General features: G+C 37.7%; 1 protein-coding gene across 1 annotated transcript in view; it reads right to left on the bottom strand.

Annotated features, from left to right (window-relative positions):
* Window positions 1-16,376, bottom strand: part of PIK3C2A (phosphatidylinositol-4-phosphate 3-kinase catalytic subunit type 2 alpha) — an 83,334-nt gene that overhangs the window by 58,572 nt on the left and 8,386 nt on the right. Inside the window, exon 2 of the mRNA XM_037049981.1 lies at window positions 5,385-6,520. Coding sequence (XP_036905876.1) covers window positions 5,385-6,458 — 1,074 coding nt within the window. The 5' untranslated portion in view covers window positions 6,459-6,520. The remainder of the gene's footprint in view (window positions 1-5,384; window positions 6,521-16,376) is intronic.

Raw genomic sequence — 16,376 nt, 5'->3', positions numbered from 1 at the left:
TTAAAAGAAAAGAAAGCCTGTTTTTTTATGCCTGACCCAATAATCACCTTTTCTTCTTGAACTATTTTTCATGTTTTACTTAACAGATTTTGAATCTCCTTAGTGACATTTCTAGATTTTTAAAATCAAAATGTTGCATTTTTTTTACAGTGCCATTCATGAACTAGGTCCCTTCTTTCAAGCAGGTTTTAAGTTTCAATTGACAGTGACATAAATAGGTTATAATAACTAATTCTCTAGTCATACATTAAGGTAATAACAGAATCTGGAAAGTTAACACAATATTCTGTCCACAAAGTAAAAAATACTGGGCTATCAATTTTTTGTCTCATACATTAATATTAGCATGTTTTTGTTTTTGCTTTTGTCCACTATTTCTGAAACAAAATTTTTTTAAAATTTTGCACCCAGTCACTCAGCCCTTGGCCCCAATCCCTCTCAACTCCACCTGAACAACCTAAACAACAAAGCCTCTCTTTTCTCCTTGATCTTGCACTTTCATGTGGCATTCAAGGCTCTTTATTTTGTATTGCAATTATGTTCACACACATCCTGTCTCCCTGTTCTAAGCTGCGTCCTTTAAGGATGAGGTCTGCAAATGACTAATGTTTACAGCCCTCACACTGTATAGTCTCAAATATGTTTCACTGAATGAAAGAGACAAATGATAATCAGTAAGAAAAATTGCTAATGCCATTATCCAATAGACTGAACAAAAAAAGGTTTGTTACAAAAGTTACTGCTTTCTCTAGTAAATACATTGGACTGGAAATCCTCATAGATGTTTGATCATCATCTAGAAATATTGAATTCCTGAAATTCTATTCCAGAGCTAAAGACTTAGACTTGGGGATCATCCATTCAATTTCAGCAATTTTTTACAGGGAAACTTATCTCTAATTGCTGTCAGCATCCATCAGGAGCACAGAGAGGGCAGTATCCCATCCAAAGGGGCTTTGGGTCCAAGTTTCAATCAGTAAGAGACGGTGTCTTTAGGAAGCTAAGGGACACATAAGGGACTGTATCCATTGGGAATGAAGCTGGGACACACACACACAGAGTTATAAGAAATAGACCATGTGATTACAGAGACTGACAAGTCTCAAGATCTGTAGTTGGCAAGCTGGATAACCAAGAGGGTCAATGGTGTAGTTCCAGTCTGAATAGGTCACGCTCAAGACCTGATAAGAGCTGATGTTTCAGTTTGAGTCTGAAGGCAGGAAAAATCCATGTTCAGGTTCAAAGGCTGACAGTCAGAAGGAGTTACTACTCACTGGCAGTAGGGTCGGCCGTTTTGTTCTATTCAGGCCTTTGAGTGATTTGACAAGGCCCACCCATGTTAGAGAAGGTAATCTGCCTTTACACAGGCTACTGACTCAAACAGTAATCTCCTCCAGAAACACCCTTACAGACGCTCCCAAAACGTTTGACCAAAAGTCTGAGCACCCCATGGCCCAGTCAAGTAGACACAAAGATTAACCATCACAGCCTCTCAACCATAAAGAGCCACAGAGTTATATTACCGGAAGAGTCTAAACCAGTAGTTTTCAAATTCTGTATCTTGGAGTCTCAAGAATAAAGCACTGAAAAAGAAAAAAGAGGTAACAGATATTAAAGACAACCAAGAACAAAACTTTGGGTGAATGCCTATGTTTAGAAGCTAGACAAAGGAAAAGGAGTCAAAGATCACAGTGGAAAATCTAGGAAGTATATTTGGGCAACAGAAAAGACACTTCAAAAAAAGGATGTAGTTCATTGTTCATACAGAACAAAAGGGGTGGATAGTGAATACGGTCACAGGATTGGCAATTAGGATACCTGTTACCAGAATTAAGTTTCTCTGCAATGTGATGGGAATAGAGGACAGTGAGAGACTAGAAAGGCCATAAGAACAAATTCTCTTTTAAAGAGTAAGGGCGGAAAATACTTTTAGGGAGACAGAAATAAGAAAAGAGATAAAAGAATTAAGTTCTGGAAAAAGGAAAGAATATTTCTTCCCTCAAACCAGAAATAAATCTGAGGTGGACAAATGCATACAAAGGATGACATTGACCTCAACATAAAAAAAAAAAATAAGAAAAGGAAACCAGGACATCTATTTGGTGGAAAGGACAGATTAGGGGTCTACGGAAAGCAGGGAAGATTCTAACTGACTCACAAAACCCCATCAGCACATGCTCTGTAAAGCAGTTATAAGAATATGGGAAAGATTTATACCTACGTAAGTCCGAGTTTCGTGCTATGTTACCCAGAAATTAGACAGAACACAACACCAAGTTTTCGGTTAATATCCTATAAGCATTAAATATATATATCAGTTACTATTAAGAACAAAGTTGGTTACTTCCTCGCCTGAATTTTTTAAAAATTTCAGAAAAAGACTTTGGTAACCTACTCAAATAGTATACTACATTCAGCCAGACACTGAAAACATTTTGTTCATTTCCTTCATTTTTAAAATTAATACACATTCTGTCAATGGGAATATAAGTATTTACAGGATTAATATAATTAACTTTTAGAAAGAGTAAATATCCACAGAACTTTGCACAACCACTTCTATGAAAATAACTTGATTCATTACTGAAATGTTTAAAGTCTGCTCAAAGTATCTAGATATAAAGCTATTAACTCAAAGTCTCATTTCAATTTAAATTGCCAGAAGACACAGTTTTAACTATATTCCTCTTCCTGGTTTTGTTCATGAAACATCTGAAGTATTTAGATTATTAGTAACAAAAATGAGACACTAGAAGAAACAGGAAGAAAGCTTGCTGAGTGCACAGAAAAATTCCCGTCTGAGTTTTTACCACAAAGCATAACATTCTTACAGAAAATGAATACTTAAGTACATATAGTAATTAAAAACAACAGACATTGCAATCTTATTTCTCAACAAAAAATATAAACCTCAGGGTAAAGCTTTTAAACAGAGATGAATGGTGTGTGAAAAGTTAAAAGCTCCACCTAATGTTGGTGCCACAAACTTCCAATAAATACGACTAGTGTTGTTTACCTTCCCCTTTTAGCCTAAATGAAACCAAACTTTATCTTCTTGTACACAAAGAAAATGATGGAATTTTGTGTTAATAAAAGGGCTTAGAACTTCTTTGAATGTAAAAACCCTTTTACAGCATTTGTAACAAGTGCACACCAAACCTCTAACTGAAGACCTTCAATAACTATGCACTGACAACCAACAGGCTATTTTTATAAATTCCTTTTCTGACATTTGACCATAATACTTGCTTCCCTGAATTTTCTTTCTCCTTGTTCTACTTTTTGGAACAATGAATTTTAAAATTAAGTTACTAAATAATACATATAAATACATCTCTATCCTAAGTAAATGCATATCTAATAATAATCCAGTAAATACATATCTAATAATACAATAAATACATGTCTATCCACAATTGAATCTAAAAGAAAACTAAGCAAAGAAGAACAGTGACAGAATCATGGGTACGGAGAGCGTTTTTTTTTTTTTTAAGATTTTATTTATTTATTTATTTTTAGAGGGGAAGGAGAGAGGGAGAGAAACATCAACGTATGGTTGCCTTTTTGTGCGTCCCCTGCTGGTAGTTAGCCTGCAAGGAACCGGTTTGCAACCCAGGCATGTGCCCTGACTGGGAATCGAACCGCGATCGTGTGGTTCGCAGGCCCGCGCTCAATCCACTGAGCTACACCAGCCAGGCGGAGAGCGTTTTGATGGTTGCCAGATGGGAGTGTATGTGGGGAATGGGTGAGGAGATAAAGGGATTAGTCGTGGGGATGTGAAGTGCAGTACAGCAAATGGAGTAGACAAAGAATTTATACGCATGACCCACAAACAGGAACAATTCTACTCCTAGGTATATCCTACCCCCTCCTTTTTTTAAAAAATGATTCTTGACTTAGAATTTCCACCTCTCCCTTCAAATACTTCCAGAAATGATTATTTTATAAAAGCAAAACCAAAACCATGACAAGACATAGACTATTAAGAAAAACTAATCTGACATTATATTTGTGATCCAATTTAAAATGTGTAATTAACTTGTGGTTTCTTTTTTAATTGAAAGATGTACACAGATTATGTACTAAATTTGTAAATAGTATTGAAAAGCTTAAGAAAACTTAATAACACAATTCTCTGTGTGAGCTATAGACTAAAATACACTTGGGAACAGTAACACTGGTTAAGATTTTTCTGATCTTGTCATCAAAAACATCCTCAGCTTTTCTTCTAAGCCTTCTTAATACCTGCTTATTTCATCCTTGACATCCAAAATGGCTTTTTAAAGTCAACAATTCAACACAATTACAAACCCATCCAAATCACGAGAAATTCACTTCTTCCCTAAATGCTAATTGGTTCCAACACTTAAAGAGAAGCTAGGCACTGAACAATGTAACTCACATTAAGGTAAGAATGAAGCTTAACATTTCCAGGATCCACAGATGTTATAAAAGCATAATACAAATCTGCAATTAGGTACACTATATTTGGAAAGGAAAAGTCTATGCCTTGCTGCCTCTTTTCTGTGAGCCACCCTTAACTAAATTTTCCAGATAGTAAGACTACAAGAAATCAACAACAATATCATACAGACTACAGAGTTACACTCCTCACTTTTATCAATACAGGTGATTAAAGAGAATCATTTGAATGGCTTTCTCCTGTTTCTCTGGAGCTATCCTCCCTTCCTTCCATTCATTCATGGTTAAAAACAACAAAACAATATAGCCCTGACTGGCGTAGCTCAGTGGACTGAGCACAGGCTTCGAACCAAAGGGTCACTGGTTCGATTCCCAGTCAGGGCACATGCCTGGATTGCAGGCCAAGTCCCCACTTGGGGGCATACAAGAGGCAATCATACATTGATGTTTCTCTTCTTCCCTTCCTCTCTCTCTAAATATAAATAAAAATAAAATCTTTTAAAAATTTTAAAAAACACAATATAATGGGGAACACTAAAACAATATAAAAAATGAAATGAGAATTTCTATAATGGTGTAAAAAACCCATAATTCCTTGTTTGTCTTGAAAAAATAAGAGATAGAGAAGAAAAAAAGTAGGACCATATATAAGAAGACATGGAGAGACAGGTGAAAATTATTTAAAAATTAAGTGCCTATCAGTGATAGCCAGATCCTTAATTAGAGGTTTTTTGAATTTATAATCCTTGAAAAGATAACATTAATAGCAAGCAATTTTTCCAATGACCTAAACACATTTATTCCTTTACCATATATTCTAAGAGTTACAACACACTTAAGAAGAAAATAAGAGTCAAAATAAAAATATTTGTAACTAATAAATTATGCCCACAAAAATCAATTGTGTATTACTACTAAGTTTAAGAAGTCAGTTTAAAAAAACAAACAAAAAAGACCTGTACCTGAGATATTTGGCCCTGGACTTTTGTAAGCTGAGTTGTTCGAATATTTAAAGACTGGCTTCTTGTTACCATTGCCCCAGAAAGAGATTTTCCATTCACTTTTCTTTCAAGGTGACAACTTGCGGGTGCTCTCTCTTCAAGAAGAACGGCATCCCAAGGATCCTCTACTAGCAAACCTGGGACAGTTTTCTCTTCTTCGCGCTCTAAAACCTCTACATTGTCCACCCTAGGCTTACTCAGAGGATCCAAGTCTAGCCAGTCGAATTTACTGATATCTTCAGACTTTGGAGATATCTGTAGATTGCTGATTGTAGCTTTTGAATTTGTTATCTCCAAATCAGTCCTTGCTTTTCCATTTTTTAGAAAGGCTGACGTACTAGCTATTTTATCGAACAGCTTTGCCATGTCAGGACTGACTACTGGAGGATAGATAGGTAAGCTTCCTTGTGGATGAAACGGTGTGGCAGGTGTCAAAGGATACGAAAAATATGGAGACTGTCCCGGAAGACTTAAATATATAGGGTCTGTGGATGGGAAGGTAGTCATTCTTGGATTAAAGCCATTTTGGAATGTAGTCTGTTTACTACTATAAGTTGACTGATAAATAGAAGGCAAAGTGGAAGTGGAAGGCCCAGACAAACCAGTTGGCCACTGTCCTCGCTGAACAGCAGGTCTAAGACACAGCTGTGCCGAAAACGAAGGGCTCAGAACAGGAGTAACTGGCAACGCAGGTGTTTTCCTTGGCTCGAAACTGTCATCTAGCAACAGTTTCTCCAGTTCGGCCTGGGTGAGCTTTTCGACATCAATATCTACTGCTCTTTTTTGGGTATCTGATTCAGGAAACACCATGAGATCATAGTCCTGTTTGTTATAAACTTGTGCTTTTCGTCTGGTGCTGCTTGACAACTCAAAGCCTCGCTGATCATCAGTTACTTGTTTATCTTTTTGCAGCTTTGCTAAAGCCTCTGCTTCCATCTGTAACGCTTCTTCTTTGTCCACATCTTTTGCTCTCGTTGGTTCCAGATGTGAGGATGAACACTGCTTAAATCCATTGTTGCTGGATATCTGAGCCATGTCCACTTAAAAGACCAACCTTCCTGTAATCTATTTTTTCTTGTAGTTTCCAATAGTAAAACCTATGCACAAAAATAAACATAACACTCAGTTAGATTTATTTAAACACAAATTTTGTTTTTAACCTACCTCATATATTTTTAGTTAGGATTCACAGTCACTTTACAAACCCACTACCAAATAAAATAAAATGAGCATTTGGGGGGAAATCTGGGTGAAGGAAACACTTTTAAAGTATCTTACGCAGTCACTGTTAGGTTAAGGGAGATGTTTAGACATACATGACCACCCTGTTCTCTGTCCTACCAGGAAAGCCAGAACAGTAAAAGACCTCAACAAGCTTTCACACTTCAGCTGTCACACTGGCTACTGTAACTAGCAGCCTCCTGCCAGAATTCTTGGCATAAAATGGCTTAAATACTAGTCACTATTTCCAAGAGTTCCAACTGGGTTTACTGTTATGCAAATAGCAAGTCAAAAAGAAAGGGTTTCTATCTTTTGCTATTTGCTAAGCTGCTCATTTTATTCACCCTCTACTCTCAAACCTACTGTAGTTGTTGAATGAATGCGTCAATGACTAGAGAACGTAAAACACAATTCCTTTAACAAAGATGTTCAAATTCTGAAACAAAAATAAACACACTTAAAGAGCTCATTTATTAATAATTCAATTAAAATGGAAAAAAATCACATGGTTGAGTTTAATATAAACAAGTGGTGAGAGAAAATAACCTTGAAAACTAGAAGGAAAATGGCAACAGAAAACTAAAAATGTAAGAGAGGTACTCCGTCTGTGCTGAAAGGGAAAGCTGCAGTAGTCAAAACGACAATATTCTCCTATTTCCACTGATTTATGGAAGGGGAAAAAAACCTCCTTGGACAAGAGAAACCAAGCAGTTTGGGGTTAGGCACTGTACAAATTTGTCAGAAAGACAAAATGGAACACTGCCCGGGTATTGGGTGAGATTAGGTTAGAGCAGCACTGTTCAATAGAATAGAATAGAAGGCATGCCACATATGAAATTAAAATTTTTTGCCCTAACTGGTATGGCTCAATGATTGAGTGTTGGCCTGTGAACTGAAAGGTCATTGGTTCAACTCCTGGTCAGGGCACACACCTGGGCCGCTGGCCAAGTCCCCAGTTGGGGGCCTGAGAGAGGCAGCTGATTGATGTTTCTCTCCCACTTCAATGTTTCTCTCTTTCTCTCTCCCTCCCCCATCTCTAAAAATCAATAAGCAAAACCTTCAAAAATGTTTTGTTATATTAATAAAAAAAGATAAAATTAATTTAAATCTATTTCATTTACTCCAACATATCCAAAATTATTATCATTTCAATAGGTAATCAATATTAAGAAATATGAAAGGGATATTTTAGAACTTCCGGCCAAGATGGAGGTGTAGGTAGAAACACTGTGCCCCCTCCCACAACTAAATTTAAAGACAACTAAGTTTTAGAAACAGAAACGCAGCCAAAACAGTGATAACTGAACTGTATGGAAGTCCGACAACAACAAACCACTCAGCCAGACCAGTAAGAGGGGCGGAGTCAGCTGTGGAGTCCAGTTGGGCTGGAAAGATCAGTGGATCTGACCGACCCAGGAGCGGAGGCACGGAGGCGGAGGCTGTTAGTGGATCCCAGGTGTGGGGTGGCCACTGGTGGACCCAGTGAGGACGCAAGGCGGCTGGCTGACTGCAGGTTACACATTCGCGTGCAGATAAACCAAGCGAAGGAGTGAACAGTGAGGCAGACGGCTCAGGCTAGGGCCTCAGCGGGAATTAGAGCCTGAAAGCACCAACTGGAAAGACTTTCTTGGGGTCGAGGGACTGGGAGAGGCTCCCAGGCCAACAGAGAGTTCGTTGGAGAGACCCACAGGGTGCTGGAGAGTACATGGACCCACACACCCGGGAACCAGCACCAGAGGGGCCCAATTTGCTTGTGGGAAGCCATGGAGGGGACAGAAATCTGAGAGAGAGCAGAGTGGAGCAAAGCGCCATTTTTTTTTCCCTCTCTGACCCGCCCCCACATACAGCATCACAACCCAGGGACTGGATCGCCTGGCCCTGGCGAACACCTAAGGCTCCGCCCCTCAAACATAACAGGTGCAAACAGACCAAACATTATGACTCAAGAACAGCTCAAAGCCCCAGAGCCTATAATTCTAAGTGACCAAGAAATAGCCAGCCTTTCAGATGCACAGTTCAAAACACTGCTAATCAGGATGCTCACAACATTGGTTGATTTTAGCCACAAATTAGAGGAATATATGAAGGCTAAACTGATTGAAATGAAGGGAAATGCAAAGGAAACCAATAGTGATGGAAAGAAAACTGGGACTCAAATCAAGGGAGAGGACCAGAAGGAAGAAAAAAATGACCAAACAGAAAAGAAGGAAGAAACAAGAATTCAAAAAAATGAGGAGAGGCTTAGGAACCTCCAGGACATCTATAAACTTTCCAACATCCAAATTATATGGGTATCAGAAGGGGAAGAGAAAGAGCACGTGGAAAACTTATTTGAACAAATAATAAAGGAGAACTTCCCCAGTCTGGCAAAGGAAATAGACTTTCAGGAAATCCAGGAAGCTCAGAGAGTCCCAAAGAAGTTGGACCTAAGAAGGAACACACCAAGGCACATCATAATTACATCAGCCAAGATTAAAATGGAGAGAATCCTAGAAGCAGCAAGAGATAAGGGGACAGTCACCTGCACAGGAGTTCCCATCAGACTGTCAGCAGATTTCTCAAAAGAGACTTTACAGGCAAGAAGGGGCTGGAAAGAAGTACTCCAAGTCATGAAATACAAAGACCTACAACCAAGATTGCTCTAACCAGCAAAGCTTTCATTTAGAATGGAAGGACAGATAAAGTGCTTCTCAGATAAGGTCAAATTCAAGGAGTTCATCATCACCAAGCCCTTATTATATGAAATGTTAAAGGGCCTTATATAAGAAAAAGAAGATGAGAAATATGAACAGTGAAAGGATAGCAAACTCACAGTTATCAACAACCACACCTAAAACAAAAGCAAACCAAGAGGACAGCTAGATCAGGAGCAGAACCATAGAAATGAAGACCACATGGAAGGTTAGCAACAGGGGAGTGGGAGGAGGAGAAGGGGGGAGAAGGCACAGAAAATAGCATAGACAGTAGGTAGAAAATAGACAGGGGGGAGGGCAGGAATACTATGGGAAATACAGAATCTAAAGAACTTGTGACACATGGACATGAACGAAAGGAGGGGAATGGTGGGAAAGGGGTGTGCAGGGTGGAGGGGAGTGAAGGGGGGAATGGGACAACTGTAATGGCATAATCAATAAAATATACTTAAAAAAAGAAAGGGATATTTTACATTTTTTATACTAAGTCTTCAAAATCTGGCATAGATTCTTACCACAGTTCAACTTACAGCAGTCACATTTCAAGTGACTAGGGGACAACATAAGATTTGAATTTATGAGGAAAGGAACAAAAACCATGCTAAACAAGCATCATTACTTTCATAATGATAAAAAGTTCTCTTCCCAAAAGTCCACCCCTTCCCTCAGGTCAATAAAGTATCTCAATTGCCTACTAATTATTTTTCAGGAGAAATTTTTTTATTTTTTAAGTCTCATCAACATCACACAGCCTTTTAACTAGTCTGTCTTATCATCTTTCATAACCTTTTTATTTTTAAAGTATATAATTTCCAATTACTGGTAATCTTCTACAATTAGAAACTGCTAACATTTTATAAAAAATGTGTTGAAAATCAGCCAAATAGGGTAAATTATAAAAAGATTAAATATTTAAATGTAAAAGGAGATAATAAAAATCAAAAGAAAACAATTCCTATGTAACCTCAGGATTAAAAAGGCCATCCTAATACGGTTCAAAATCTAGAGGCATGACAGACTATTCAAGTACATAAACATTAAAAAAATTATTTTTGGCTCTGGCTGGTGTGGCTCAGTGGACTGAGTGCTGGCCTGTGAACCAAAGGGTAACCAGTCTGATTCCCAGTCTAGGGCACATGTCTGGGTTGTGAGCCTGTTCCCCAGTGGGGGTAGCACACAAGAGGCAACCACATATTGATGTTTCTCTCCCTCCCTCGTTCCCTCCTTTGCCCTTTCTCAACATAAATGAACTAAAATCTTTAAAACTAATTTAAAAACAAAATAAAAAATAGAAGTAATCATTTTTGTTTGGCAAACAAGCACCACTGAATTTACTCATTTCTTCAATAAATATCCATTGGGTATATACACTATAAGCCAGGCACTGTTCTAGGTACTGAAAAGTAAAATGAAAATAACCAGTAAAAATATCAACAAAAAAACCAATAAACTGGGAAAAAAATATTTGCTACTCAGATCACAGCGAAAGAGCTAATTTACTAACATATAACAAGGAGGTCATACAGAAAAACAACCATACAGGGAAAGGGATAAAGATGATGAATAAGCAGTTCACAATAAAGTCAAAATGTTTATTTTACTCTTAGTCATATTGAGGCAATAGCAATTTAAAAGTTATACTAAAATTAATTAGATACCAAATTGATAACAAGCTCACAGAGAAGGGAAAAATAGTCATCATACCAACAAATATTAGATACAAAAACAGTAAAGAAATATTTAAAGTAATATTTAATGATGCTGGAAAAGTGGAAAGGTTAAAAAATAAATGAACTAAGAATCCATCTTATGAATTAGCAATAACAGCAAAAGAAAAGTAGGAGAGAATAAAGTCCAGAGAAGAAATTAGTTATAGAAGAAATTAGAAATACACAGCAGAGAAGATGAACAAAGGGGAAAGTTGGCTTTTTTGAAAATACTAGTACAGCCCTGGCCGGTGTAGCTCAGTGGATTGAGCGTGGGCCTGCGAACCACACGATCGCGGTTCGATTCCCAGTCAGGGCACATGCCTGGGTTGCAGGCCGGTTCCCTGCAGGGGACTCAGGAGAAGCAACCACACATTGATATTTCTCTCCTTCTCTCCTTCCCTTCCCCTCTAAGGATAAATAAATAAATAAATGTTAAAAGAAAAAGAAGCCTCCATTCATTGGTTAAAAAAAAAAAGAAAATACTAGTACAATATCGGGTGATGCTGATCAAGGAAAAAATTGGGGAATAAACAGTATCAAGAACAAAGGGCCATCCAACCCATGCAGCAGACATTATAAAGATAAATAAGGATATGCTTATTAAGTTTCAGCAAATAAAATTTTAAATGTAGACAAATTCCTAGAAGATAGTACCTTCCTATAAGGAAGAAACAATCTTTCACAAACCCGTCCAGAGAGCAAACAGGAAGGCATTTTCCCCAGGAAGGCATTTTCCCCGAATCTTTTATGAAACTTCGTAACCTTGCTAACAAAACCAGGCAAGGGTGAGAAAAGAAAATAACAAATCAATCTTACTCATAAATACAAATACAGAAAATCCCAAACAAAACTCAGTTGTAAATACAAAATGCAATTTACGACATCAATAATTAGAGCATCAAAATAGAAAAAGCATATGTTCATCTCAATCCATAGTCTCAGTCACCTATGAACAGAAGGGAAGTTCCTTGTTTGACCAAGGGTAGCACAAATATACCCTGTGGTAAAACTTTGACAGCTTTCCTTTTGACCATAAACAAAAACCAGGACGCCCACCACCACTTCTACGCAACATCCTGTAGAATCCTAGACACCCAGAAAGGCAACAAAAAGAAATCAACAGTAGGATGAAATAGGAAGAAACAAGATACCACTTTATAAAGTAAAAAATCCAAAGAATATTCATATAATAGAATTGCATACCAGAGTTTAGCAAGGTTATTGAATATGATACTAATACAGAAAAATCAATTGTATTTCTATATACATGCAACAAATGGTCAGAAAATAAATTTTGAAAAGGTAATTTGCAATAACACACACAAAACCCACCAACTAACAATACACATAACAAAAAGTTGTAGGGAAATTACAAAACTTTACTAACAAATACTAGCAGTATGTGAATGTATGGATGTTTTTCCATATTAACAAACTTGAAGATTTAATTTTATAACTATGCAACTTCTCCTGATAAATCTATAGGTTCGATGCAATTCCAATCAAAATTCAAACATACTTAAAAAAATAATACTTGACAAAGTGATTCTAAAATTTCTACGTTAATCAAAGAGCCAAACTAGTTAAAAACCTCTTGAAAAATAACAAGGTGAAAGGACTTTCTCTATGCAATAAAGACTTACTATAAAGCTAACTTTACTGAGATGGTATATGTGCAGAAAGAGCTAAATCTAAAGAACAGGGTAAGCCCTGACCAGTGTGGCTCAGTTGGTTGAGCATCGTCCCAAAGAGCAAAACTGTCGTGGGTTCAACTCTAATCAGAGCACACGTCTGGGTGAGGGTCCAAGTCCCAGGCTGTGGCACTCACAAGAAGAAACCGGTGTTTTCTCTCACACTGATGTTTCTCTTCCTCTCTTTCCCCTCCCTACCCTGCTCTCTAAAAATAATTAATTAATTGATTGATTGATTAAAAAAACAGCCTAAGAGCCCAGAAACAGATACACACCTACACAGATACCTGATTTAAGACAAAAAAATGGCATATCAGAGCACAGAAAAGAACTTTTTCAATAAATGGTACTAGAGCAAATGGGGAGGAAATGAAATGGATTTCTATTCACACTTGAAGCAAAAATCAACTCAAGACAAACAAAATGCCTAGTCATGAAAGAAAAAACTATAAAGTTTTTAGAATTAGAGAAGGGAAAATTTACTTAACATATAGAAAGCACTAACCATAAGAGAAAACATTAATGTTTATTTTATTCATCAAGACACCAATACAACAATAAAAAAACAAGACAGGAAGGAACATATTTTTAACACATAAACAAAGGACTCAAATTCTGGATAAACGACTGCTACAAATTAAAAAGACAGTCAATCTAAAAGAAAAGTGAGCAGAGACAACAACCTCACAAAAGAGAAATCCAACAGCCAAAAAGTATATGAAAAAAGGCTCAATCTTACTAGCAATCAAGGAAATGCATAATAAAACCATAGGGAGATACCACTACACATACAACACTGGGAAAAACCTAAAATTCTACAACACTGATAGCAAGGGTGTGAAACAATGGGAAAACACACGCTGCTGATGAACTTGGATAAATGATCACCGTCTGTTTCTACTCACAACTCTGCCGTCACCAAATGTGTGTGGGGTGGGGGGAGGACGGAGTTTCCACTCTGACATCCAGTTCTTCAACTCTCCAGAAACCAACTGAGTGCCCTACAGTTCAAGTTAATTCTGACAGTGAGACTCCACAGGTTTAGAGGTCCAGACCCCTAAGACTATCCTCACTTCAGATGCCAGTTGCAGATATTGGGTCCTCGGGTTACCCACACTTCTGTCCAACTTGGGAACTAATTGAGGGTTCCCACAATCCCTACTCAAGTTTGATAATTTGCTAATTACTTCACAGGCAATCAGCTCACTTATTATTACCAGTTTATTATAGAGGATACGATTCAAGATCAGCCAGCGGAAGAGAGGCACAGGGCAAAGCTGGGGGTGGGGGAATGCGTGGAGGCCCCACACCTCTCTGGAGGCGCCACCCTCCCAGCACCTCAGTGTTTCATTAACCTGGAAGCTCCCAAACCCTGACATGAGGAGTTTTTATGGAGATTTCTTTACACAGGCATGGTTCATTAAATCATTGGCCAATTAGCTCAATTTCCAGCTCCTCTCACCTCCCTCGAGGTCACGCGGGGCAGGGTTAAAAGTTCCAACCCTCTAACAAAACCTTGGTCTCTCTGGTGACCAGTCCCCATCTGGAAGCTATTATCTAGGGGTCCGGGACAATAGTCATCTCATTAGTGCACAAAAGACTCTCTTATCATGCTGGTGCTTCCCAGGGTTTCAAAAGTTGCATTAAAGGAACAGGAGACTAAGGCCAATTTTTAAAAATTATATCATAGTTCATTTAATGAAATTCTGCACAGCAATGCCAATGAGATAACTAAAGTTATAAATTTTAGAAATGGATAAAACTTTGAAAGAATGTTAAGCAAATGAAGAGACAAAAAAATATATATACGATACCCTTCACATAAAGTTCAAAAACATAAAAAACTATATTGCTTAAGAATGCTTGTATAATAGTAAAACTGAAGGAAAGGAGAAGGATCACCCAAAGTTACTATAATGGTTACTTCACAGAGAGGGGGAGAGATATTTATGACCAGGGAGAAGTACCCTGGGGACATCTGGATATCAGCAATGTTCTAGTTCCTGACTTAGCAACTTGTTATAGTGTTTATTTGACAAGTATGTGTTCAATAATCATATATGCTTTATGAACTTTTTTGTGTGTTATTTCACAGTAAAAAATATGCTCCCCACATATTTTAAACACATTCTCATACCGACATTATGAAATGTGAAAAATAAAAAAAGAACACCTGCATTATAAATAGCATGTGGGGTTTCTTTACCTGCATGTGGCAAATTACATAAATGCAAGTTTAGCTTCTTAGTGATACCATAAAAAATACCAATCAGAGCTGTACTGTCCCTTTTCATTTGTTAATCTATAGGCTAAATCAAGGACACCACCCTTACTCATTAAGAGATGCAGGGAAGGGGTGTAATTAAGACTTCGAACGTCCTGATCTGGTAGCTCAGTAGGTTAGAATGTTGTCCTGATACGCCAAGGTTGCAAGTTTAATCCCCAGGCAGGGCATGTACAAAAAACAACCCATGAATGCATAAATAAGTGGAACAACAAACTGATGACTGTCTCTCTCTCTCTCACAAAATTGATAAAAAGATTTAAAATAGAATAAAAAAGAATGCAGAAGAAAACTATACGGTTTCTCAAAGTTTCACCATCTGTGAATCATTTAATGGGCATTGCACATACCATGATCAATTTAATATTCACTGCATTTTAAAACACAAGTAAAACATTTTTAAATGAGTAGTAAGATATTCCTATCAGTAAGAGATGACTGTACACTGTCACCATCCTACATATATCCAGTAAATTTTACTTCTTACTTCAATTAAATTAGAAAATACTAATTCAAATAACTTACCAGGAAGGTAGCAATGTGTTTGGTGGTGGCCACCAGACAGTTACGGATATGTACATAAAATCTTACAGGGTCTACCTTAAAGTATTTCTGAATCTGCATGTTTCTTCATTATACCCGTTACTGTTCTAAACCTACAGACCAACATGTCTTGCCTGGGCTGGTGAAATAGCCTGCTAGTCTGTCTCTGCCCATCCCTCTGCCTCCCACCTTCAGACTGTTCTCAACACAGTAGCCACAGTAATTCTGTGGCTAAATCTAAATTCTGTGGCTAAATTCTGTGGGTAAGTACTAAATCTTCTTAGTCCTTTGCTGAGAACTTTTAACAGCTCCTGTTTTGCTCAAAGAAAACATAAAATCTTGACAATAAGCCCACCAGGCACTCTAATATCCGGCCCTCCTGTGACCTCTCTCCTGTCCACTCTCCTCTCTGCCACGGTTACATGGGCCTCCTTGACCCTCAAGTACATTATGCTCTTGTATTCCCTGTGACGGGACTGATCTTCCCCAGAGAGCTGCATGGCTCACTCTCCAGCCTTCTTCAAGTTTTCACTGAGAAGATGACTTTTGAGTCAAGCCCTCACTACCAACCTAGTTAAAACTGTAACTGTCTCTAACTCCATTGATTATGCAGTTTATTAGTACCATCCAGTATACTATACATTTTACTTACTTATTTTATTGTCTATTGTTCCACTTCAGACTATAAATTGTATGAAGCTGGATTTTATCTGTTGGGTTCAATCCTATATTCCCAGCACCTAGAACATCCTGAAACAAGCAAGCTTTTCATTCAGATGTGTGTTAAATAAATAAAATTAAGTCGAATATGG

Source organism: Sturnira hondurensis, unplaced genomic scaffold, assembly GCF_014824575.4.
Source record: "Sturnira hondurensis isolate 20B ecotype Veracruz unplaced genomic scaffold, ASM1482457v3 Scaffold0006505, whole genome shotgun sequence".
Taxonomy (NCBI): Eukaryota; Metazoa; Chordata; class Mammalia; order Chiroptera; family Phyllostomidae; genus Sturnira; species Sturnira hondurensis.
Note: the sequence above shows the minus strand (reverse complement) of the source record. Positions and strands in the feature narration are given on the sequence as shown.